This window comes from Acomys minous (genome assembly GCF_964271855.1).
Source record: "Acomys minous genome assembly, chromosome: 17".
NCBI classification, from domain to species: Eukaryota; Metazoa; Chordata; class Mammalia; order Rodentia; family Muridae; genus Acomys; species Acomys minous.
This window is the reverse complement of record NC_140500.1, coordinates 33473016-33498823: the sequence shown is the minus strand read 5'-3', so window position 1 is coordinate 33498823 and position 25808 is coordinate 33473016. Positions and strand designations below refer to the sequence as shown.

General features: G+C 40.3%; 2 protein-coding genes across 3 annotated transcripts in view; one reads left to right on the top strand and one right to left on the bottom strand.

The window, feature by feature from the left end:
* LOC311588257 (uncharacterized protein) overlaps positions 1 to 25808 on the bottom strand; it is a 286185-nt gene that overhangs the window by 121418 nt on the left and 138959 nt on the right. The window contains exons 7-8 of one of the 2 annotated variants that reach the window (XM_084765782.1): positions 14326 to 14443; positions 1993 to 2022 (exon numbers count right to left, since the gene is read on the bottom strand). The gene's annotated coding sequence lies outside the window, so the exon portion shown is untranslated. Of the gene's footprint in view, positions 1 to 1992; positions 2023 to 14325; positions 14444 to 25808 lie in introns of those variants that run through there. The other variant, XM_084765781.1, reaches the window with a different exon arrangement.
* LOC311588003 (small ribosomal subunit protein uS13-like) lies at positions 1556 to 6525 on the top strand (the record flags this gene model as incomplete). The annotated part of the gene is made up of 2 exons (XM_084765384.1): positions 1556 to 1674; positions 6129 to 6525. The coding sequence occupies 2 exons, from the start codon at positions 1556 to 1558 to the stop codon at positions 6523 to 6525; spliced, it is 516 nt and encodes a 171-aa protein (XP_084621510.1).

Below are 25808 nucleotides of genomic sequence, written 5' to 3'. Positions count from 1 at the left end.
CCAGGCTACGTGACTTCCTCAGGGGTGGCAGAGGTGGGGGTCGCAGGGCTACATGCATTGGTGCATGCAGACCCAGAACAAGGAAGGAGTAGTTCTTGCTCCTGCTCATCTCCAGATGAAATTTTCTGGGTTTGGACATGTCTCGACCTCATTCTTGTTACAGGCAAGTTCCCCTGGTTCCATGATTCACTTGCTCCACGGGACAGAGATAGGAAAGATGTGGGGATGGAGAGAAAAAGAGGGAGTGAGGGAGGCAAGAAAGAAGGAAGGAGCAGAAGCTCTTTCAAGCTATTCTATTCTATTCTATTTATTTATTTATTTATTTATTTATTTATTTTTCATGATCATTTGCCCCTTCAGATTATATTGGAGACAAGAACATACACACACACACACACACACACACACACACACACACACACACACACACAATCTACCACCCTCTTCGCCACTCTTTCCTCTCTCGTGAACTTTACTTCTGGACCTGCCCCAGGGTGTGACACCATTGTCACTGCTAAGCTGTTCTCTCATAATGACTATGGTGACTCACACCAGAGAGAACTGCAACACAGGTAGGGTGCTGTAAGAACAACAGGCAGGAGAGAAAGAGTTGAGGTGGGACCACACGAGCAGAAATCAGACTGGAAGGAGCCTAGGGAATCCAGATCTTGGGCCTCTCACAGGGGCAGAAAGCCCTAGGAGTGATGACAGAATCCACTGTGATTTTGATCTAAAAGTTCACTGAGAATTCAACTGATTTGTCATCTACTGATGGGGACACATTGTAAGGAACATTTTGGTAAGCAGTTAAGTCACTGTATGTGTGCAATGAAACAGCAACAATGTCATGCTTCAACATCATTTCATGGGATCCTTCTCCTCTGTGGTTCACTCTTGCCAAAACATTCCGCTACACAGGACTACACTGATGTCTCTAGAAGCACAACCTTGCATGAGATGTAGCTACTTGCTATTTGACTGCATCCAGTCACTGGAAAATTACAGGTTGACATGGAGATTTACATCCAGTAGAAAATACATTCCCAGATATTGGGGGTGTTAATGTTTTATTGCCCTGTGGAACATTAACCAGCTTGGTATAGAACCTACAAAGCTTAAGGTAACGTGTTTCAACTTCTGCAGATTCTACATTACTCAACTGCTCTGGCAATCAAGCAGCTTTACCAGCTCATTTACCCCCTTATTAATCATACAAGCTGACACCAGCCTAGACCTGGAGGTAAGAGGTTCACTTTCCATTTTCTGCTTTGTCTAACATCCTGAGGCAATGTGAAGTTTGTAGCTGACTTGAAATTTCCTTTGGTTCCCTTCTTGATCCTTCTCTACCATGAGAGGGATGGCTTCCAGGTGGTAAAGCCAATGTTGGCAACCCTGAGATCCATTTCAGGTTGTTCTTCATTATAAGGACAGCTGTAGAGACCGCTTTCTCATGCAAAACTGGCTTCAGCGCCCCCTCTTGCTGCACCAAGTACAGAGAGTCACCTCCACAGGCTGATCTGAGTTGCTACATAGGCCAATCAACACACTGGACAACATGACCATACCAGGGCAGATGCTGAACTACAGCAAGGTCCATAGAGAAAACCATTCTGAATACAAAGAAAGTGAAGTGGTTCAAGCCTCCAACACGCTCACCTGTGTGCATGTTGGCAGGTAACTTTATATTCCTATTTGAGTGAGGGAATAAGAGAATTCCACAGCCATTTCCGACAGATTATACTTCGATGCCGGTAGCAGCAGAAGAATACATGACTCTGGACTCGAGTCTGTAGTCATTTGAAGTGTTTGTATCTGTTGAATGCGTGTTATGAACCTAATGCTGATTGAAGATGGGAGGCAATTTTAAATGAAATGTATTTCATTGTGCCGTAAGGAAAGCCATATGTAGGAAATAAATTACCTGGCAAATTGAACCTGCAGCATCTCAAATATCCATTTCTGTGAAGATTTGGATTCCTGATGATCTGCTTTGTTTCCTTCCACAAGCCTAAGGTTCTCTTCCTAGGAGGGAAACTGGTGTGAAGACTAGGAGGAACATGAAGGTTGTGTCGAGGCTCTGCTCCCTGGCTGCCCAGTTTGCCCAAGGCACTCACTCTTCTTAGTCTTCCCATCAATAAATAAATCTTGTATTAAGAGATGCATGTACCAACTCCTTGTGGGTTACCTTTGGGCTTATGAAATTCTGGGGCTCAGTTTTTAATTAAATTAAGTTAAAGGAGTGAGAAGTACATTCAATTAAGGAGGAGCATAGATTCAAATCAAGTTAGTGGGGGAGGAGTGAATCTATTAAGGGTTATCAAAATTCAGTCCTCACACCACTATGATAGAAAGGCCCCGAAAGAGTTCTAGCCTTGGCTCAAGCCTTTCAAACTCTTGGAGTTTCTAAGTGTCCGCTCAGTGCTCTTAATCTCTATTTACTCTGTATCTTCACACAGAAGAGTGTGCTAACCACAGAATATTCCAGAACATCTTGGTCTCTGGATCTGCCACTTCCAAGACCCTTGAGAATTTTGAACATTACTGCAAGTTGTAGCAACAAGGAAGGTAATAAGTTTGGAGAGTTTTGAAAGACCTGCATTCAAGCAGGTGACTCGGCCATGCGCTAGTACTACTGAAATGGAATTCTCTATGGCTGTTTTTACCTTGATGCTTTGGGTTGGTGCTTCCTGAGAACTGGATGTCTCAGGTTAAAAAAAAAATGAGTCTGTAGCAAATCCATATTGGAAGGTGGAGATTGTGCATTGTGTTAGTGAGATTTAGAGACTTCTCCATCTGGACATTGTTGTCTTTATCTACAGTCTAGGGAAGCCATAACCTTGTTCTCCTTGCCTCCCTTGCAAATATCAGTTTGTGCTCCAAGAACAAAAGAGGTTTCTCTCTCTCCAGAGGGAAGATGGACCACTCTTCACAGCCACACCACGTGACCTCCAAATATAACTATCTGATGACTTACCCTGCTCATTTACTATGTTGATGGCGGCTCAGGGGACATGTATGTGCTCTGTGGCTAAGAAATGTCTGATTCTCCAATCCAGTCATATACATTTGACAGATGCATAGATGAATTGCCATAAAGATGACCCATGTGAAACATGAAATGCAAAAGCAAGGCTATAAAACAGAATCCAAAACCTCATTATCCCATTCAGTGAAGCCTTTCTGTGTTACAAGGGCTTTCTAGTACCTTGGTTACTATATCCACCATGTCACAGGTGCCATGCTCATCAGCTTGTGGACCTGCCCAGTGTGTGGCAGCCTCTTCAGTAAGTAGTACTGACCTATTACCAGGCAGTTCCGGTTAGAACTTCAGCTGTCATCTCTTTTCAGTTCCTTAATGCAAGTGGAATTTGGACCGATGCCAAGCATGTAAATAAGGGTTCAGTGACTGTTAACTACTATTGCATGCCAGTTCCTCCCTCTCCCTCCTCTGCTCTTCATAATGAAGTCTCAAGTCTCATTAAGTTTATCATTTACTTTATTATCCATGGTTTTCCCTCCCTCTGCATTCCCACAGTCATGGCCACTCAGATAAGGTATTCTAACAGAATTCCAAAGACCAAAGACTGATCCCTGAAGCAGAGCTGGAGCGATGCATTGGACAATTGATTATTTCATATATAGAAACAGGGTAAACCTACAGGGCCTTCTGGGAAATGAAACACTGCTTTCTTTGGAGGGGAATTAAAGCACTACATGGCTAGAAACCCATTACTTGACAAAGCCACCTATGCCTCATGGAGCCATGAACACAAAGCCTAGTCTACCATTTGTCACATTCCTAGAAAAATTATTCCCTTCATTTTCTAGGGAATATGCAGGAAAGAAGTCAACTGTCATTTCATGATAAAAATCTTCCATGTCTACTCAGCCTAGTGTAAGAAACAGAAACCGTGGAAAATAGACAACATATTCCACTAAGGCTGGCCAATATGCCTGACCACCTTTCCACTGTATTCAGCTCAGTGTACCTGCCCTGAGTAGTTAATTCTGTCTGAATTACATTAGACAACCCAACAATTATTTCCAGTAGCATCACCACAGATCAGTCTTGAAAGGATTGTTGCAGAAATCTCCAGTTCGTGGAGCTTCTTAATTAGTATGCTCAGCATCCTAAAATTGAAGCCTCACTAAGTACAAATAGAGAGCTGCAGAGCCCTAGAATAGTCTGCTTAGTTGACTTCATGTACTGACAAAGAGAACTAGGCAGAGAAGCCAGGACATCCCAGCTGAGTTCTCTTATAGGTGCCTACTTTATTACATAATCATGACGTGTATGTAAAAGGAGCCAGCATGGCACATACAGAAATGTCTTATCAAGGGACAGCCAGGTTAAAGTATAAAATCAAAATGTCTTATCAAGGGACAGCCAGGTTAAAGTATAAAATCAAAAAACATAGTTGGAAGTGTAGCTCACGGAATTGTGGGATCTAAGTGTGAAATCAGTGATAAAGAAAGGGAAAACCATAAAGGATGGTGAATTATAACCAGAAAAATCATAGGAAAATTATGGACAGATCACAGTGTAAGAAAGAAAGAAGGGATGACTATAATGTCACAGATAAGGAGATTAAAAAAAACAGTGAGGATTGAAGGGTGCAAAGTTATGTGATTTAATTACTGGGAAAGCATCAGGGACATTTTGATAAGTCAGGAAGTATAAACTGAAAAGAGGCAGGAAGAAGTGGAAGGTGAGTCAGGCATTTAAAATATACAATGAGATAATATTAAGATTATAATGAGAGGGTAGCAAACAAAATCACTGTCTCATGCAAAGCTAAATCATGGGTGATGTGATTCTTGCTATTGTAGTCTCAGTTATTCTACTGCTGTAAACCCCACATTAATATCTATTACTAAAACTCAATACCTTGAGTATAATCACCAACAACCCAGCAACAATTGGAAGGCAAATATTCATGTAACTCAAGGAGTGCCTGTGGGGTGAAATGAAGTGACAATAGAAAAAGAAACCCAAGCATGAATCACCTGTGATGCCTCTTTCTAGCAGGAGGGGTGGAATAAAGATCAGAGAAACAGAGGGCTTTAGTCCTTTAGCCAGGTACACAACCTGGTAGAAGAACAATTTCAAGAGGAAACATAAACTTAGAAGAACATCCCAAAGCAGGCTGAAAATATAAGTGGGGATGGAAATCAAAACGTGGAAAGAGGCTGGAAAGCAAAGCTACCAGACTGAGCCCCCCCCCCCCCCCGCCATGCAACATGCTTAAAAGATTAGCTGGTAATGAATGTGAGGTAAGCATTGCCTCACAGCTGTCAAGTTGAAGGTCAAGTCAGCCAAGTCCCTCCATGCTGAAACCTTAACCTAGTAAACAACATCACCCAATGTGTACTGGAGCTTCCAACCAAACGGTTAACCAAAATGTCTTCATTTCTTGAAGAATGAGACATGTAGTAGCTTAAGCTAAATGTAGAGAGAACTTGAAATTCCACATGGGAGGGCTATTGATTATTTTTTTCACTGAGGTTCAAAGAAGGATGGCAGCTTAACAAGACCATGTGTGACACATACAAAGCAGCATGAATGCCTTTGCCTACAACTCCTTGGGTAATGCTGACCTTCCCTCCACAGCAATGGCCATTACTCCAACTCCATTTATCCAACTCCATCGTCGCATTGACACCATTTTTGTGTGTAGCATTTTTTCATGTTGACACCTCAAGCTATGTATCATCCCTTAACAAGCCCTCAAAAGCTGCTTTAAGAAGCAGGCACGGCCCCTATTTCCCCTGGCCACTGTATAGTTCAGAAAAAATATAACCACTTGTATAAGATAATTGATAGTCTATTGTACAACACTTCCTACTCATATAGCCTCAAATGGCATGAGCCTGATTTGTTTTGTTCTTCACTATTGTGCATTTTAAGAAATGCTGGTAAAGAGAACAGTAACTGCAGTGAGCTGAGGGAGAAAGAGGAAGACAGATGTAGAAGAGAAGGGACAAGGAGGGAATACAAGTTATACTTGTTAAAAACTCTGTGACTTGCTCTCTTCCACAGGAGGCCTACACGCCGCTGCTTGTGCCACCTCCATATCTCTAGTGATCCCTGAGAAGTTCTAGCACATTTTGCGAGTACTCAACACCAGCGATGGGCAGCAGAAAATAGCCTTTGCCATCACTGCCATTAAAGGTATGGGACGGAGATATGCTCATGTGGTATCAAGGAAAGCAGACATTGACCTCTCCAAGAGGGCTGGGGAACTCCCAGAGGATGAGGTGGAGCATGTGATCACCATCAGGCAAAATCCACAACAGCACACAATCCCAGACTGGTTCTTGAACAGACAGAAGGATGTGAAGGATGGAAAGTATAGCCAGGTTCAGGCCAATGGTCTAGAAAACAAGCTGCGTGAGGACCTGGAGCAACTGAAGATTAGAGTTCACAGGGGTCTATGTCACTTTTGGAGTCTTCGTGTCCAAGGTCAACACACCAAGACCACTGGCCACCAGAGCTATCCTGTGGGTATGCCCAAGAAGAAATAAGTCTCTAGGCCTTTGCAGTTAATAAATAGTTTATATACCTGGAAAAAAAAACCTTTGTGACTTGGAAGTCCATGGGTTTTTTTAATCTTATAGCTCTGCTGGAGTAAAGTCTCCAAGAGGCTCTGACATGGCCTCAAACACCACATTAGGGGGCTGAGCTATCTCAGGCCTCCTTTTACACTGCCTTGCTTTTTTGGCTCAAAGAGTAAAATCTTACACCCATCAGAATGGCTAAAATAAAAAATTCAAGTAACATCACATGCTGTCGAGGATGTGGAGAGAGAGGAACACTCCTTCATTGCTGGTGGGAATGCAAACTAGTACAGCCACTTTGGAAATCTATATGGTGCTATCTCAGAAAACTGGGAATAGGGCTTCTGCAAGATCCAGCTATTCCACTCCTTGGAATATACCCAGAAGATGCTCCAGCACACAACAAGAAAATTTGCTCAACTATGTTCATAGCAGCCTTATTCATAATAGCCAGAACATGGAAACAGCCTAAGTGTCCGTCAGTAAAAGAATGGATAAAGAAACTGTGGTACATTTACACTATGGAATACTACTCAGCTATTAAAAACAAGAAATTCCCGAAATTTGTGGACAAATGGATTGAACTAGAAATAATCATAATGAGTGAGTTAACCCAGAAGCAGAAAGACTCAAATGGTATATACTCACTTATATCTGCATACTAGCCCGAGGGCCATGTCCCATGAAAGTCTTCACTAACCAGGAAACTGGGACAGAGGGGAGGACATCCTATTGGGACTCTAGATGAGAGAAGCATTGGAGAATGGCAAAGCAGAAGGATCCAGAGGGTCCTAGAAAACTACAAGTAGAACATTATGATAGGCAGATTTGGGCCCAGGGGTCCCGCTTAAACTATGGCACCAGCCAAGGACAATACAGGCCGTAAACTTCAAACCTCTACCCAGATCTAGCCAATGGACAGGACATTCTCCACAGTTGAGTGAAGAGTGGGGTCTGACTTTCACACATACTCTGATGCCTCATATTTGACCTAGTCCCCTGAATGAGGAGACCTGGTGGCACTCAGAGGAAGGATAGCAGGCTACCAAGAAGAACCTTGATACCCTATGAGCATATACAGGGGGAGGAAGTCCCCCTCAGTCACAGTCATAGGGGAGGGCAGTAAGGGGAAAATGGGAGGGAGGGAGGAATGGAAGGATATAAGGGAGGGGATAACCATTGAGATATAATATGAATAAATTAATAAAATTTTAAAAAATGAAAAATAAAATAAAATCATACATTTTATTGCCCATTTCTTTCTCAAAAATTTTTATACTTCTGGAAAAATTACTTGTATAAGATAAAATTGGTATTCTATTGTCCTTCCTTTTCTAAGGATCCTTTTGCATCTGCTGGGCCTAGGTAGATAATCAATAATTTTCTCTTTGTTTCAAGATCCTTAATCACCTCTAAAGGTGATTTTTTTCCACACAGAATACATATTTACACATACAAATAATACAATGTGTACATCTTTAAGGGGCCAACACTCTCTAGACCACCGAGAGACATAGAGAAACAAGAGGAGGAAAGGAAACATAATTATTACTGGCTCAACTCTCAGGTCTTTTCATTCTAGGCTGTGAGTGAAAACCCAGTCCCATCAACAAACATTCCACTGGATTACAATGTCTTTCTATAGGTCTCTTTCTATAGTATAACATACTGTCAGCAATATTGTTAGTTTAAACTGAAATTTATAGAACAATAGAGTAAGAATATTTTTCTTTGAAAAATACATCAATCTTTAGAGGTTTAAAAGCACTGTTATATTTGGTACAGTCAATGAAAAAATGAATCACTATCATCAATTTGACATAAAAACAAAGGGCATGATTTTAGGAGTATTTCATGAACTGGCCAAAGGGGTTGGTGTAAGACATGTGTCCTTCGATATCTCCCTGAAGCCATCAGGGAACAACAGAGACCAGCAGCCATCAAGGAGCAGCAGAGACAGGTAACCATTAGGGAGCAGCAGGTGAGACCCCTCCCCCAATTATTGGCCTGCTACAGCCACCTGTCCCCATGCCCTCTGTGCTCCATCCCTAGCACTATCTATCTCTTTAGCATGCCTCATGTTCCATCTTCTCTGGCATGCTCCATTTCCCAGACCCCATTTCTACCGAAAATCCCATAAGCAGGTAGCAATCAAGGACCATCAAGAAAGAAAGTCATCAGGGACCACCAGGGCCCCATCTCTATCTTCAATACCAGAGACAGGCAACCATCAAAGTATAACAGTTCTCCCTGTATCCCTGGAGGCCCTAGAGCACTTCTTCCAGGAAACCCAGAGAACTGCTACCATCTAGGGCCACCACTCGACCTTCAATCCCATAGGACTACTATGGTCAGGGATGACCAGACCTGCTAACATCAGGGACAAACAGGTAACTAGAGGTCAGCATAAGAACATAAGCAACAAAACCCAGGGCCATATGACATCACTGGAAGCCAGCTATCCTACTGCAGTTAGCACTGGATATCTTAGCACACCTGAAGCATAAGAAAGTGGTCTTAATTCTGATGTTACAAAAATAATGGAAGGCTTAAAAGAGGAAATAAATCCTTCAAAGAAATAAAATCAAACAGGTGAAGGAATTGAACAAATCCTTTAAAGAAATGCAGGAAAATACAAGCAAGCAGGAGAAGGAAATGAGTAAAGCTATCCCGTACCTGAAAATGGAAATAGAAGCAATAAAAAAAAAAAAAAACAACCATAACTTGAGGCAATCTTGGAGTGAAAACCCAGGAAAGAGAACAGGAACTACAGACTCAAGCATTGCCAACAGAATATAAGAGGTGGAAGATAGAGGCTCAAGAGTAGAAGATATGATAGAGGAAACTGATACATTCACTCAAAGAAAATGCTAAATCTAAGTAGTTTCTAACACAAAACAGTCAGAAAATTTTGGACACTCTGACAAGACTAAACCTGAGAATAGTAGGAATAGAAGAAGGAAATATTGAGCTCAAAGACCCAGAAAGTATCTTCAACAAAATCATAGAAGAAAACTTCCCTATCTTAAAGAAAGAGATGCCAATAAGGCTACAAGCTTAAAGAACAGCAAGTAAATTGGGGGAAAAAGAGAGAGAGGGAGGAAGGGAGAGAGAGAGAGAGAGAGAGAAGAGAAGAGAAGAGAAGAGAAGAGAAGAGAAGAGAAAAATCCTCCCATCACATAATAATCAAAACACTAAATGTACAGAATAAGGAAAGAATATAAAAAGCCCCAAGGGATAATGGCCGACCATTAGAATTACACCAGACTTCCCAATAGATATGTTAAAAGCCAGAAGGCTCTAAAAAGAGATCACAGATGCAATCCAGTATACTATGCCCAGCAAAACTTTCAATCTCCATAAATGGAGAAAACAAAATATTCCATGCAAAAACAATCAAACAATATCTTTCCATTAACCAGAAGTACTAGAAGAAAAATTCCAACAGAATGAGGGTTACACCCAAGACAACACATGAAATAAAAATTTAACACAAACAAAGACAAAAGAAGAGAAACACACACACTACCACCACCAACATCACAATAGTAGAAATCAACAATCATTAGTCATTACTATCTCCCAACATCAATGGATTCATTTCTCTAATAAAAAGACATGATCTAACAGAGCAGATGGCAACAGGATCCATCAGTCTGCTGCGTAGAAGAAACACATTTCAGCAACAAAGACAGAAATTACATCAGAGTAAATCGCTGGGAAAAAAAGACCTCTAAGCAAATGGACCCAAGAAATAAGCAAGAGTAACTATTTTAATCTTTAATAAAGTAGACTTTTAACCAAAAATAAGCAAAAGAGGTGGGGAAGAGTACTACATACTCATCAAAGGAAAAATCCACCAAAAGAACATCTCAATTCTGAACATTTATGCGCCAAATGCAAGGGCACCTACATTGATAAAAGAATCATTATTAAATCTTAAATCACACATCAAACCTCATGCATTAATGGTGGGAGATTCAACATCCCACTCTCACCAATGGGACAAGTCATTAAGACAGGAAGTAAGCAGATAAATAATGAAATTGACAGATGTCATGAATAAAATGGACCTAACAGATATATGCAGAACTTTTCACCCAAACACAAACCTATATCTGACATAGGGCTGATATCACATAAAGAACTCAGGAAATTAAACACCACCAAACCAAATAATTGAATTAAAAATAGGGTACCGAGCAAAACACAATTCCCAAAAGAGGAACATCTAATGGCTGAGAAACACCTAAAGGAATGCTCAATGCTCTTAATTATCAGGGAAATGCAAATCAAAATGACTCTGAGATTCCATCTTACACCTACCAGAATGGCTGAGATAAAAAATTCAAGTGGCAACACAGGCTGGTGAGGATGTAGAGAAAGGGAAATATTCCTCCATTGATTGTGGGAGTGCAAACTTCTACAACCACTTTGGAAATCAATCTGGTGCTTTCTCAGAAAATTGAGAATAGTGGTACCACAAGACTCTGCCATACCACTCCTGGGCATATGCCTGAAAGATGCTCTACCATACTACAAGGACATTTGCTCAACTACGTTTGTAGCAATAATATGCATTATAACAAGAACCTGGAAACAACCTAGATGCTGCTCAACCAAAGAATGGATAAAGACGCTGTGGTACATTTACACAATGGAATACTCCTCAGCTATTAAAAAAAATCTTGAAATTTGCAAGCAAATTGATGGAATTAGGAACAATCACCCTGAGTGAAGTAACCCAGACCCAGAAAGACACACATGGTATATACTCACTTATAAGTGGATATTAGCTACATAATACAGAATAGTCACACTACAATACACAGACCTAAAGAAGCTAAATAACAAGGAGGACCCAATGGAGATGATTAATTGTCATTCAGAAATGCAAATAGAATAGACACTGGAAGCAGTTAAAGAGAAGGAACAGGAAGGGAGCCTACCATAGAGGTCCTCTGAAAGACTCCAACTGGCAGCAGATTTAAGTATATGCTGAGTCTCACAGCCAGACTTCGGGGTGGAGCACAAGGAGTCTTATAAAAAGTTGAGGCATAAAAGGACCTGGAGGGGAAAGGGGCACCACAAGGAGACCAATGGAGCCAACAAATCCAGGCTGGGACAGGGGGAGGTGTTGCAGAGACTGATGCACCAGCCAAGGACCATGCAGGGTGAGGACCTAGACCCTCTGCTCAGATATGTTGATAGGCAGGACAGTTTTCTTGTGACTTCCATAATATAGGAAATAGGGGCTAATTTGATATGGACTCTGGTGCTCACTTGCTCATCACTCCCCCCCTGGAGTGGTGGTCTTACCAGGCCACACAGAAAGAGGATGCATTCCAGATGAGATTTGATAAGTTGAGGTCAAATGATAGCAGAGGAAGGCTTCCTCTTTCTGAGAACTAGGGGAGACGGGAGGGGCAAGAAGGGAGGGAGGGTAGGGTTAGGAAACAATGATGGAGAAGGCTACAATTGGAATGTTAAGATGAACAAATTAAAAATAATTTTATTTTCTTCTTTATTATTATTATTATTAATTTATTCTTGTTACATCTCAATGGTTATCCCCTCCCTTGTATCCTCCCATTCTTCCCTCCCTCCCATTTTCCCCTTACTCCCCTCCCCTATGACTGTTCCTGAGGGGGATTACCTCCCCCTCTATATGTTCATAGGGTATCAAGTCTCCTCTTGGTAACCTGCTGTCCTTCCTCTGAGTGCCATCAGGCCTCCCCCTCCAGGGGACATGGTCAAAGGTGAGGCACCAGATTTTAAAATGAAATATTTAAGTAACCATCCCCCAAAAAAATTATAAGCAAAGGAGTGTTTAATTGGGTGTTAGGGGAACAAGGGTGGGGATCTCGTGTGGAAAAGTGGGAGTGGGAGGTGAAAGTCCTGACAGAGAGGGGAAGATGTTGGGTGGGGCTCTCTGAGACAAGCTGAAGATATTTGTCCAGGGTAGCCTCCTGGGAAACAATGGGATGACTCTAGCTGAGACTCCTTGCAATGGGGGATATGGAGACTAAAGCAGCCATCCCCTATAGCTAGGCAGGACTTCCAATGAAGGAACAGGCACTAACCCACCAACAAGCTTTTGACCCAAAATTTATCTTGACTACAAGATGGAGCAGGATAAAGATTTAACAGACTTTGAGGAAACGGCCAACAAATGACTGACCCAATTTAAGACCCACCCATGGGAGATAACCAACCCTTGAGACTATGAATGATACTCTGCTATGCTTGCAGACATGAGCCAAGCTAACTGTCCTCTGAGAAGCTCCACCAGCAGCAGATCAAAACAGATGCCAAGACTCACCATCACACATTAGCGGGAGATCTGGGGATCTTGTGGAAAAGTTGGGAGAAGGAGAGAAGAACCCAAATGGGACAAGAACTCAACAAGAAGACCAACAAAGTCAACTAACCTAGGCTCATGGCAGCTCACAGAGATTGAACAACCAACCTAAGTGAATATATAGACTGGGCCTAGGCCTCCTACACTTACGGAGCTAATGGAAAGCTCAGTCTTTATGTGTGTCCCTTCATAACTAGAATGGATGCTGTCAACTGATGTGGGAATGTTTGCCTGCTATTGGATCACTTTCCCTTAGTGGGCATCCTTGTCTGGCCTCAGTGAAAGTGGAAGAAGATGCACTTAGTCCTGACATGACATGAAGTGGCGAGGTGGTGCAGAACAGGGGTGAGGGTGCTCCCTTCTCTGAGAAAAAGTGGAAGGGCAAATGGGGGAAGAAGGAGGGAGAGTGGGACTGGGAGAAAAGGAGGAAGGGGGATGCAATTAGTATGTAAAGTGAATAAATAAATACATTAAAGATAAAAAGGAAATGTGTCCTCATAAGCTTATGTATTTGAAAATTTGTTCTGAAATTGATAGTGCTGTTTAGGGAGAGGAGTTATGGGATGTTTAAGAGATATAACATTGCTTGAGGAAATATTTCGCTTAAGATAGGAGGATAAGAAGTTTGATAGCTTCACTTCCACTTCCCTTTTTTTTTTTTTTTATTATTCCCATTGTCTTTATTTCTTGTGTGTGGATAAAAATGTGATCAGCCAGCTACCTACTCCTGGCACTATGCTTTCCTTAGCTTCTTCAAAGAGCTCTCCACCATGATGAGTTTTATCTGTCTGGAACCAGAGTGAAAATAGCTTATTTCTTCTTTAAGTTCTTTTTTGTCCAGTTATTTCATCAGAGCATGAAAAGAGTAACTAATACAGCCACAATGACACTAAGAGTTAAATGGTCCATGGTTTTAAACACAGGTGATTCCTACTTACCCTTTCAGTGGATTCAACCAGCTACATCACTGAGACTGGCCTTCAAGAGTACGTTAGTAATTGCCTAACCAGATCCAAAAAGCTAATTCACAAATTATTCAACAAGTCATTGCCAGTCTAACATGAAATAATTGTTATTGCTTTCTCTCTCAGTACCATGAACTTTTCTGACTGCTGCCATAATATACACAAAGCAAAATCATGCAAAGCAAAATATTTGCAGAATCCATAAACAATGAATAAAAATAACCCAAAACACCTCAGAAAACAAGAGAGAGTCTCATAATTTGCAGAAAATATTTAAGAAATGATATGTAATTTATAGAAGTTGATTGCTTGGGTTTTCAATTTAAATCTAATTAACAGGTAACTTGCTAAACTGAAAATGAGTTTCTGTTTTTAAATTAAAATGATATTATTATTTTTACCTGAGCCCTTGGTCTTCTTCACCACCTCATCCCAGCTTACCAGTTAGTAACTACTCTGCATGCAGACAACGGAGCAAAATTCTCTCCTGCTTCACTGGACTCTGGACTTTGGAGCTGATGGAGTATTTCATTATGTCATCTGCAGTTCTTGACAAGTGCTGAGAAAGAAAGGAAGAGGATGGTACTTGAGGAAATAATTGAAATGAGAAATGTCACCTTGAGTTTACTGTCATTGAGCTTCTACTCAGCCCTGACTGGAAAGCAGACAGTGGAAGTAAAATAGCATTTACAAAGAAACACTAGTCCTGTGCATGAACAAATCCATCTTTCATTAATATTTGATTTTTTTTGTTCCTGTGTTGATTGCTATGACATGGCTGTCATCTGGCTTAGTCCACTGCTGCTATCTCAGGCAATTTTCTCATGGAATTGCTTTCCTGAAAGGGCTAGACATCAGACCAGCCTTGCCACAATGCACACATGTCAACAGCATTTGGTAGTGATTGCTCAGTAATGAATTAACTAAAGTAGACTGTCAGTAGCATATGAGAAGTTCCTGTTTGCTACTCATGTTCAACACAGGTGGAAATATAATGGTTGGACCACATATTTCACGGATCCCAGCACATGTGCACTAATGCAATTGAGCCCAATTCTGCCCAAAGAAATGAAACTTGGAATTACAAACTAGTCATGAGAGGAACCATTCTCTACTGGTCATCTAATTAAATGTTCCATCTCTCCTGTAACAAGTATATTTTACAGGATGTGATGTTTTAACATTTGCAACACACAATGAGAATGTTGTTGTACGTAAGACTGAAAGGATGTGTTCCTAAACTACTGCTACTCTTATGAACCAAAACTAAAAGGTCAACTGTGCTCTACCTCATAGCAAGACACCAAAAACTAAGCCCAAGAATGTGCTCCATGGGGTCATTCTACTAAATTCTGTGCCCATCCCTAAATGGGAAATGCACATCAAGGCCCTTTCCTCCAAGGCTCAGGGAGCATTATGTAAGAAGAGGCAGAAAGGACAGAAGAGCTAGAGGATGGGAGGACTGATGTAGCCACTACACTCATCAACCCCCTACAGCTATAGTTATCCACATAAGATCAAATTAACAAGGTCAGTTAACATTCTAACACATAGAACTTACTAACTGGACTCAGTGACTTAGTTATTAACAAGAAAGGAGCGAACATGCAGGGCATGGTGTTGGATGTTCCCAGAGGGAATGTGAGGGAAGAGTAGGAAGATTCAGGAAAGAGTGGAAGGATCAAGATACATCTATGAAATGGCAAACACATAAATAAAAGATATCCTGTTTATTAAAAATCTGATTATTCTGGGGGGAAGATTGCAAAGTGTACACTACTTATCCAATCACAGCAGGTTTAAAACATGATATTGACACCTTGAGTCTCTTACCATCAGGAGCCCTCCCCCCCTTCTTAAAATGTAAGCACAAGCATAATGACACCAACTAATGGAGAGTGGCTGAAATGGATGTGCCTTCCAAAGCTGGCTTCTGTGGCTTCTGTATTCATCACTGAAAGTTTCTCTTCATGTCTGAATCTATCAGGTATAAAGTCCAGCTACCCATGTGTGACCACATTGCAAGGGATTTCAAGTCTGGGAAAACTACACATTTGTTACTAAAGTTATAATCCAGCTGAACTCTGCTATTCCAAGCTCTTATGTGTGAAATACAAATATCCTTCATGATGCCAGCTTTAAGCCATTGAGTCATCAGGGCTTTCAACATTGATGAGCCAAGAGCAGCCTTCTCTTGTGCACTATTTTGGATCTGAGAACATGCAGGTGTTAGGGGCAAAACTAAATAGTTGCTAGGTGTTAGCAATAAATAGTAAATAACTGGAACGTTCTCTTCCCCCTCAATTTAAAAGTTGTCTCTAAGTTACAACATCCTTCCTTCTCTTGAAACACCATGCTGACTTACTATCTCAAGGGGAAAATGGACCATTGAATGGGGAGCAAGACATGAAAAGAAATAGAAAAAGACAGTTTCCATTCAGAAAGAGAATTAGTTATGGGTTTCAGAAGAAGCACTGGAAATGAAGGTACCTTAAGGCCAAGGGTGAAGGCACAGTACGTGACAACTTATGACACTTATATGATTGGGAAAGAGTATCTCTGGGGTACCATGATACCGTTGATTAGATCATGAGAGCTCCAGGTCTTGATGGAGTCATAGATCAGTGATACAATTGTGAGGTGGTAAAAGATATGAGGTGGAGCCAAGCTGGAGGAAATAGGTCATTATGGACCTGTCTTTGGGGGCTCTGTTCTGCCTTGTCTCCTCTTATATTTTCCTTTTGTCTGACTCCTGGATATCACAATGTGGGTATTCAGTTCTGTCATATTCCCCCCGCCATGATAAACTAAAACTGAATTCTTTAGCCCAAATTAACACTTGTGCTTCAAACTGTTTATGACAGATACTTCTTCAATAATAGTGAAGAACCTAACTAATTGAGCTGTTTATCACAGCCTTTACCGACAAATATGTTATAATATAGTCCTGAGGTCTGTATCAAAGTGCTATGTCCAAAATTTAAAGGAAAACATTTTTCTCTGTGATAGAAGAGGGCTTACACTCAGTTAACAACATTGCTAAAAATATGATAGAGTTGAAAATGGTACATAATTAAGCCCTAGGTCAGAGGAATAATGATTTTGTTAATCAGATATGTTATTGCATATATGATATAGAATATCTTGTATTAACATGATCACATATATGATATCACAGAAATGGGTAACTTTTATATTTTGAATATTAATATTTATGCATCGCTATGTACTACATTGGATTACATATGACTTTAGCGTTTTCTTTTTAAATTAATGTTTTACATATACATTTATATTATTACACACATATATGTAATAAACTACATATAGTAAGAAAAACCATGAAACAATCAGGAATTATATAAATGTTACATTCATAATGTTTTGGCTATTTGGCAACCACAAGCAAACTATCTCTTTTTTAAAAAGATAGCCTTTAATCTTCGGCTAACATATCCCAAGTATTAAAGTTGTAGCCTGGAAGCTGCAAGAGATGGTGCATGTATTCAATGCTCTGTTCAACCAGTTATTAGAAAACGAACTATCAGTTTCCAAGATGTTCTGAAAGTGCTCTAGACTGCTTCCCAGCATCCATTATCATGGCCACGAACAGTTTCCTCACACACACTCAAACACTAGGGCTCAGTCAAAGGCCAGTGAGAAGACTCTATCCCCTCTTTCTTCCTTTCCCACTCTTCTCTCTGGTGCCCTGACAGCCCCATTCCTGAATGGTATTTCTTTTGTTGTGGCTCAGAAACTGCCTACAGGTAGTTAGACCTCCCTTTAACAGTGCCTCTTTTCTTCCTGGACTTTCTATTTTCAAGTGATTGTAAAAACTTATTATATTAGAGGGTTCTTTTTTGCAAGTTTCCATTTTTTAAGTGTGAGTGGAAATCCTGTGCACTTACTCCATCATAGATATTTCTAGAATTATTTTACGTTTCCATTTTCTAGTTACTCATTGATTCTGCTTGTCTCAACTTCAGACTGTATTCTGACTATTGCCATAGCTGCATCATTTCATGTACATATATCCTAAATTAAAAGCCCTAAAGATAAACTGAGGATACTCTCATGGATACACAATACACTAAAGCCACTCCTGCAGATAACACTTTACATAAGCCAATGATTAATCTTTTCAGTGATAAGGGTTTTCTAGGATGATCTTAAATCAAATATTCCAGTACAGGTCCACCAAGGAGATGTTTGTGAGGGTGTCACTGGACTATCAACCTGCCTCGATTGAGAAATGCCGAGGAAAATAGTAGAGCACATTTTGGAGATTGAAGGATCAATAGGACTGAGACAATTGGCATGTGCAACAGAATATGAAGCAACAAAGCCAGCCACGTCTAATAGGATGGAGACCTGCATAGATCAAGAGTGCAGAAGCTGTGCACCAGACAGGCATGGTCATCTCTGCCCCCTGATGATCAGGATGTGACCAGTCTCTGCCACATTTCTTCAGCAGCCATATAATACTCTGCATTCCTTGAACCCAGAGCCATGAATGCAGCCATCTTGGACTGAACTTTATCAAACTATGACCTAGATAAACTTTCCTCCATTACTGAATTGCTTCTCTGTCATATTTACCAAAGTCAAGGTAGAGGTAACGAACAGAATCCAAGGTAAACTATTGAGCGTAAGGGCCTTGAGGCTTTTAAAAGCAGAGCTGATTTTAAGGAGAGAAGGAAAGATGTGAAAAAAATGGCAAAATTTCAGTGACCACAGCATTGAAATAAGAACAAGAAAGAATCACTCACTGCAGGCATAGCAGTGAGCAAAAACCTTACCAAAATGTCCCTCATAGACGAGAAGTAACAGTTATTATTGTCAGTACTTATGGAGTTTCAAGCACGGAAGGGATTAAATGGGGTTTTCGTTCTTAAGACTATCGCTCTAGGGATGGAGGGCTGTTTCAGAGGTTAAGAGCAGATAATGTTCTTATAGAGGACCCGAGGAAAGCTCCCAACTAAGATAATAGGCAGTTGTCCCCAGTACCATGGAAATATGACATGTCTGGCCTCCATAGGCACCTGCATTTACATCCACATATCCATACACAGAAACACATGGATATAATTTTTAAAATAAATTAATGTCTAAAAAATATATCTCTTTAGTCAGAGACATAGGTATAATAAATTAGCTAAGGACAAAAACCAAAAATGATGCATAGAAGCCTACATGTCTCAGTGGGTAAATGAGCCTGCTGTCAAGCCTGATGACTTCTCTTTGATCCCTAGAATCACCACAGTGGAAGGAAAAAGGCAGCTCCCCTAAGACGTCTTCTGTTCTTCACAAGTATTCCATGGAACACGTGTGCCTGTGCACACAAACAATCACACATGGGCACACAACATCAATAACATATAATAAAATATTTTAAACTATAATTAAAAAGAAGTAAGTATACAAAGAACACAAAGGATGTAATCCACCTAACAGATTATGATAACGCAGGCTTCCATATCCAATCAGAGAAGAGAAAGGAGAAAGGGCTTCATATGTCACTCATGCATCGGACAGGCTTTCCTACTGAGGTCTGTGTGGCTAGGAAGGAGAGACGGGAACAGCGATGTCTTCCTTGGTATTCTGACCTCACAAGAGAAAAAAAATAGGTCAGTGGAAGACTGGACAATGCAGAATTTGAAGAGCCTGCTAGAATTTTAAGCATATCCTTCAATGAGGAGGTTGGGGATGGTGGCTCAGGGCCAGACTACGGAGGACAGAGAGCAAATTGAGAGGTCATTGCTAAAGCACAAGGCAAAATGTACCAGAGGAGACATGAGCATTTGGGAATAAAAGGAGCAAGACCCATCCAACTCCATAGAACATAAGACATACAGACATCCTCAAGCCTGGCAGAGGCAACAAATGCAGGAAAAATAACAACCACAAAAATAAGATCAGTTAGATGAGGGGAAAAACAGGAGCGTATAAAGTCTTGCAAGTGGAGAGTCAAATATGTAACAGGCAGGATAAAATGGCAGTAGTTTCTAGCTCAAAACTTCCAAGAGAAGAAGGCTGAAAAATGGAGAGAAGAGAGCAGTCAGTTCAGAAAGAAACAAAACCCAAGAAGAAAAACCTGCTTAGTCTTTCCCTGCTCCTGTGATGGTGAGTGCTATTCACTATAATTGTAATGAGAAAACCTCTATAGCAGTGGTTCTTAACCTTCCCAGTGCTGCCACCCTTTAATACAGTTCCCCATGTTGTGGAGCCACCAAACCATAAAATTATTTTGATGCTATGTCATAACTGTAAGTTTTCTACTGTTATGAATTGTAATGTAAGTATCTGATGTGGAGGATATCAGATATACAGTCCCCAGACGTTTGCAACCCACAGGTTGTTAACCACTGCTTCAGAATGTCTTCACTGCCTATGTTTATCTCTTATGGTTCCATTGTAGGAGAAGCGTCCAGATCATATGAAGCAGCAAGTACTACACAAAAGAAAGCATCCTAAAACCTTGCTGTTGTATGGGTATTTTATCTGCATGTGTGAGTGATCACCATGTGGGGGCCATGGCCTCAGGAGCCAAGAGATGATGTCATATCATCTTAAACTGGGTTACAGGTGGTTATGACCTGCCATGTGAGTGCTGAAAATGGGAACCAGGTCCTATGTGAGAGCATCCAGTGCTCCTAGCATCCAAGCCATCTCTCAGATAGTGCCGTAACATAACATGATTCATAGTTGCAGCCATGGATTAGTTTTTCTCTTTTAATTTATTATAGTTTACTCATATTACATCCCAATTGTTACCCCCTACTTGTATCTTCCCTTTCCCACTTTCCTCCCTCTTCTGCCCTTTCCCCCTCCCTACGACTTCTGATAGCAGGCGACTTCCTCCCCCACCTTCTGACCACACCCTATCAGATCTCATCCAGATAGCCTGTTTCCTCTTCCTCTGTGTGCTCACAGGACCTCCTCAAAAAGGGGAAGTGGTCAAATCAGGGACACCCGAGTTCATGTTAGAGGCAGCGGCTGCTCCCCCCACAACCATAGAGAATAAGATGCCCAGAGGCTATACATGGATTAGTTTTTAAAGATGTAAAAACGTATTTTGAGTATCAGCAACATATAACAGAGCAGATGCTGGATATTCTTTACCATATATCAAGTGGCTTAGCATTATTAAAGCAACATACAGTGATATTTTTCTAGTTTTGACTCTACAGAAATGAAGAATCAGCAATGTTAGCTAACCCTCCATCCTTTAGTTCTAAAGCTGATTCCTGGCAGTCAAGTCTAGAACCTAAGCAAACCTGAAACCCCATCTTTACTCATGACCATGACTGCCAACCACAAGTGAAGACATCATTTTAACTCGCAGAAATGGTTTCTTTCACCTTAGCCGATCCCATGCCATGTGGGCACTAGTATCACTGAGGAAGTGCACCTGAGGCATTGTTCACCATCACCAGCATGGAGAACTAGCACTGCCCCTCGGGATGGTGAACATTCCACCGCACGGGACAGAAGCTCACAAGTGCATGCTTCCTGAATAGTGTGAATATTGAGCTGTGTTTGGCATCACAAAGTCCACCCCCACAGAAAATGTACTTTGAACAATGGCATAAAGTCATGGAAGAAATTGTTAAATTTAGGAGCAGGACCTTGCTAAACATAAGGAAAGCCAAAAAAAAAAAAAAATCTCAGCACAGGAGATTCTGAGAAATTAATAATTTAGCTTGGGGCAAAATTTTAATTTTGCATATATTTAACAGAGAGTATACTGAAGCAAAATGTACTTTTATTTAAATAACATTGAAACAGCATTAGAGTGGAACTAGGTAGTCAGCATTTAGAGTCTGGAAACACCATGCCTCTTATAATTACAGGTATGAATACTACGAAGCCCCAGAGCACTTGCCTACACAAGTTCAAACAGCTGGTCAAGAGACCAAGAAAAAATGGAAACTGGTGCCTATCATCCTGTAACTGAGTGCTTTCCACACCTTAACATGTGTTAGGTGAAACCACTCAGGTCCTCGTCAATGGCATCCATTTGCAGCTTAGCTGTGACAAAAACACAGACAAGTAACATGAACGTGGCCTAGTCTCATCTTGACTAATTCATTTTTTTCATTTTTCAATTTTTACTCACTAAAGTAAAGAGACAACATCAGATAACTAGTCATAACTGAAGTACACATGTCATCCCAACAAATGGGTCTTAAAAATACCTTTTCTTCAAGAAATGGGCTATAAATAAACACACACACACACACACGTTAAAAAGACAAGGTGGAAAATGAGATAATATTCAAACAATGATGAGCTGCCCAGGTTTTATTGTCAACTTGGCAGAACCCAGTGCTGTCTAGGAAGAGGCATTCTCAGTTAAGGAATTTCTTCCATCAGATCGGCCTATGGGCATTTTCAACAGACTTGGACTAAATGACAAGCATAGATCCTCCCATGCTTTGTAGAACTCATGTGTCACCAAAACAGGCTGAGAAATGTTCACCCCTTACAAAGCATGAGTTTTCATATTTGAAAAACATAAGGAGTTCTGGGGGGAAGACCAATGGAAAAAAAAAACCATAATCTGGTAGATATAGTGGGAACATGGAATGTTAATAAAATGAAAACAAAAGCAGCCAGAGAGGAAAACAGTCTACCTAAAATAGTATAATAGTGAGATGGTCAGAGGACTTCATTTTAGCAAAGGAAAAAAAAATGAAGTTAGAATACAATAAAATACATCAAAACCTGAAAAGAACCATGTCCCCTGGGAAAAATCACACTCAAGAGCAAAGAAGAAACAAAACTCAAAGCTAACTAAAGCAATCTTCTATTTGAGGAGACAGTAAAATGAGGGAGATACAAGTAATGAATGATTAGCCAACAAGCAGGTGGCTCTCTATACATATTATCTGAACATTCATTAACCTAACAACCAGTTCAAAAGAAGACAAATACTCTCTAACACTGACAAATGGTGGCCATACAGTTTACTCAGAAAGGAAGAAAATGTAAACAGTTGAAGGTTTCCATGTTGCTTAGGAAAGTGGAGATTTGATTAACATTAGACTACAAAAATTACAATATATGGGAAATGCCATCTTAAAAATTAATTTACTTGATTTTCAAATTAGTAAAGAAGCATTAAAAAGCACTATATGGCAAAGAGAGGAAAAGCTAAAAACACACCACCATCTAAGAAAAGATAGGAGTACCGAAAAAATATATATTAAGATGGAAAAAGATAAAACTATATTATATTATATTATTTATATTATAAATCCAATGTTAAAATAATCATAGAACTGACAATGGAATTTTTGTTTTTAAAAAAAGTTGGTGATGGCTTAAAATTCTGTTCTATGCTGTGAGAGAAGACATATGAAAAAAAGTTTAACACAGAAAACAATGTCAAAGATTTTAGTAGAAAATAACAAACTGAAAGGAGGTACAAAATTGAAATTTCTATCAAGCAAACTAGGAAGTGCGTCAGAGAGTTTTTAGGGATAAGTCAACACATGGTGATAAAAGTATCCATTGTCCAAAAGATTGAGGCATCTACATTTGACTAAAATTACTTGAGTAGGCAATTAAACAATATTGCTTTAGTTCAGGCTTGTCCACACATGGTCCAGTGCTGCATGCATCCCAAGACAGCTATAAACACTACCCAATACACGAATAAACCACACCATTGTGTTGCAATGTCAAAAAATTGGACTCTCCTATTTGAGTCTTTGGCACATTTCTCCTGGTCATTAAAAAGTAATGTCAATAAAAGCAGAATTAATAAAGATACAGCAAATTTGAACAAATCAAGCAAGTCTTGTTTTTATAAACAATTTATTCTATTTTAAATTGTATGTATATATCTTTGTCTACATGTGTCCACACGCATATAATGCAGGCAGCTGTGAATTAGGTGAAGTGGGTGATGGGAACCAAATTCAAGAGCGATGTATGCTCTTAACTACTCAGCCATCTCTCCTGCCCTCATATAAGTTTCTTAAGTACTGCAAAATTCATCTTCTTCCAAAGTCCATTTGGAACATTTGCTAGGACTGAGGCAATTATGCATAGGGAATATTTTAGTGACTGGGAACTCTACTTGGTTTGGATTGTGTACATCTTGTCTACTGTAAAGCAACTGGAAGCCTAGCTCCCTTACCTGCATGTACTTTAATACACTGTTCTCCAAACACTGTACTTAGCAAGCAGCTGGCAACCCTAAGACTCCACCTCCATCAGCCTACACCCATGCCACTTTGAACTACGGGAAGAAGTAACTGCCCTTACGAGTTCCTTATTAATGCATCATTTCTGTTCAAACACATCCTGAAACACAATCTAAGAACTATGTAGACTTTAGGAAGATTCTCCTACCTGCTATCTTATGCAAAATCAGGCATACGGATGATTAAAAATAAGTGTATTATAAGAAGGGTCTGAGAGTTAGATTAATTGCTTGCTCTATCAGTCAGACTAGAGACCCACCGAAGTCCTCCTTCTCTTAAATCCCATAAAAGAGAGCCCCAGACAATAACGGGGCCCTTGAGTATCTTTTTTCATGGGGCTTGCTGCTCCCTTGCAGTGTGTTCTGACACTCTTGCTTTGCTTTAAGAACAACTTCCTTGCTACATTTGCAAATTTCTGTATCTTTTATTTCAATTCCTTGAATGAGAAACAAGAACATAAGAACGCCTGACCTGGGCTTGACCCCATGGAATAGTATTGAACAAGTAAGCACAGCCATGCAAACACTGACGGAAAAAGCATCCAGTAAACTTTATTCTGACGTAATTCAGTTCATGATGAATAAAAAGACAACAGAAACTAAACTATTTTTATCTGGAAAAGTTAAGGAATACACAAGAAAGAGAGAACTGTCCCATTTAAAAATTGTTATTTTTTTTCCAGCTGGGCCGTTGATACTGCATTTGAAGGTTGCTCTGCATAGGAAGAAAGGAGAAAATTGAGCTGTGGAAAGAAAACTGACCCCGTGAACTTCACAGAAAACAGAAGAGCATATGGATGTAGCTGACACTCAAGAGTTTCGATACGCAGGAAGAAGTCAATCACAGTCTCTGCAGTAAAGAAGTGAGTTGAATAAATCAACTGGGTGGTAGCAACAGTGTGGAGTTTGGCAGGAAGGATCTGGAAAGGTGAAGATGATAGACTTAGCGACATGGTGATTGCCTGGCTGGCTAAGTCTTCCACAAGGTACCAACAGTTAGAAGATGATGAATGCAGAGTAGACTTCAGGATGATTTGTGGGCACTGTGCAGTGGGGTCACGTGTTCTATCAAAAATGGGGTCATATGCTGGGCATGGTGGAGCATGCCTGTAATCCCAACACTAGGGAGGCGGAGGCAGGGGAATCACTATGAGTTCAAGGCCAGCCTGGTCTACAAAGCAAGTCCAGGACATCCAAGATAACACAGAGAAACTCTGTTTCCAAAACTAGAAAAAGAAAAAGAAAGAAAAAAGAAAAGGAGTGAAAAAGTATTGAAATATTAGTCTCTCCTCTTTCCAGAATGGTGTCTAGTCAGATCTTTTTGTCTCATTCTTAAATTTCATTACCATTAGCTCAATAGAGCCAAACCTTAAGCATGAGAAACAAATTTTATTTAGAGTATTAATAAAGCAGAAGTCACTGTGCCCTCCTCACCAGTTCCCCAGGCACCCTAACACATCCACTCCGAATCCAGTACAGAGTCACCCAGAGAACAATTAGGAAACAGCTTTGAAACAATTCTCATTAGAGATAATATACCAAAGACTTAGGGACTGGAGTTATTTTTTTAAGTTGATTAAAGTTATTCATTTTAAACCACTTCTAAAAGCTTATAAGCAATGAAAATACCTACCACAGTCAGACCTCTGCCCTCTAACTGCCCCCCAAATCACTCTTTAAAAATCTCAACAATTCTGAACTGCCTCTGGAA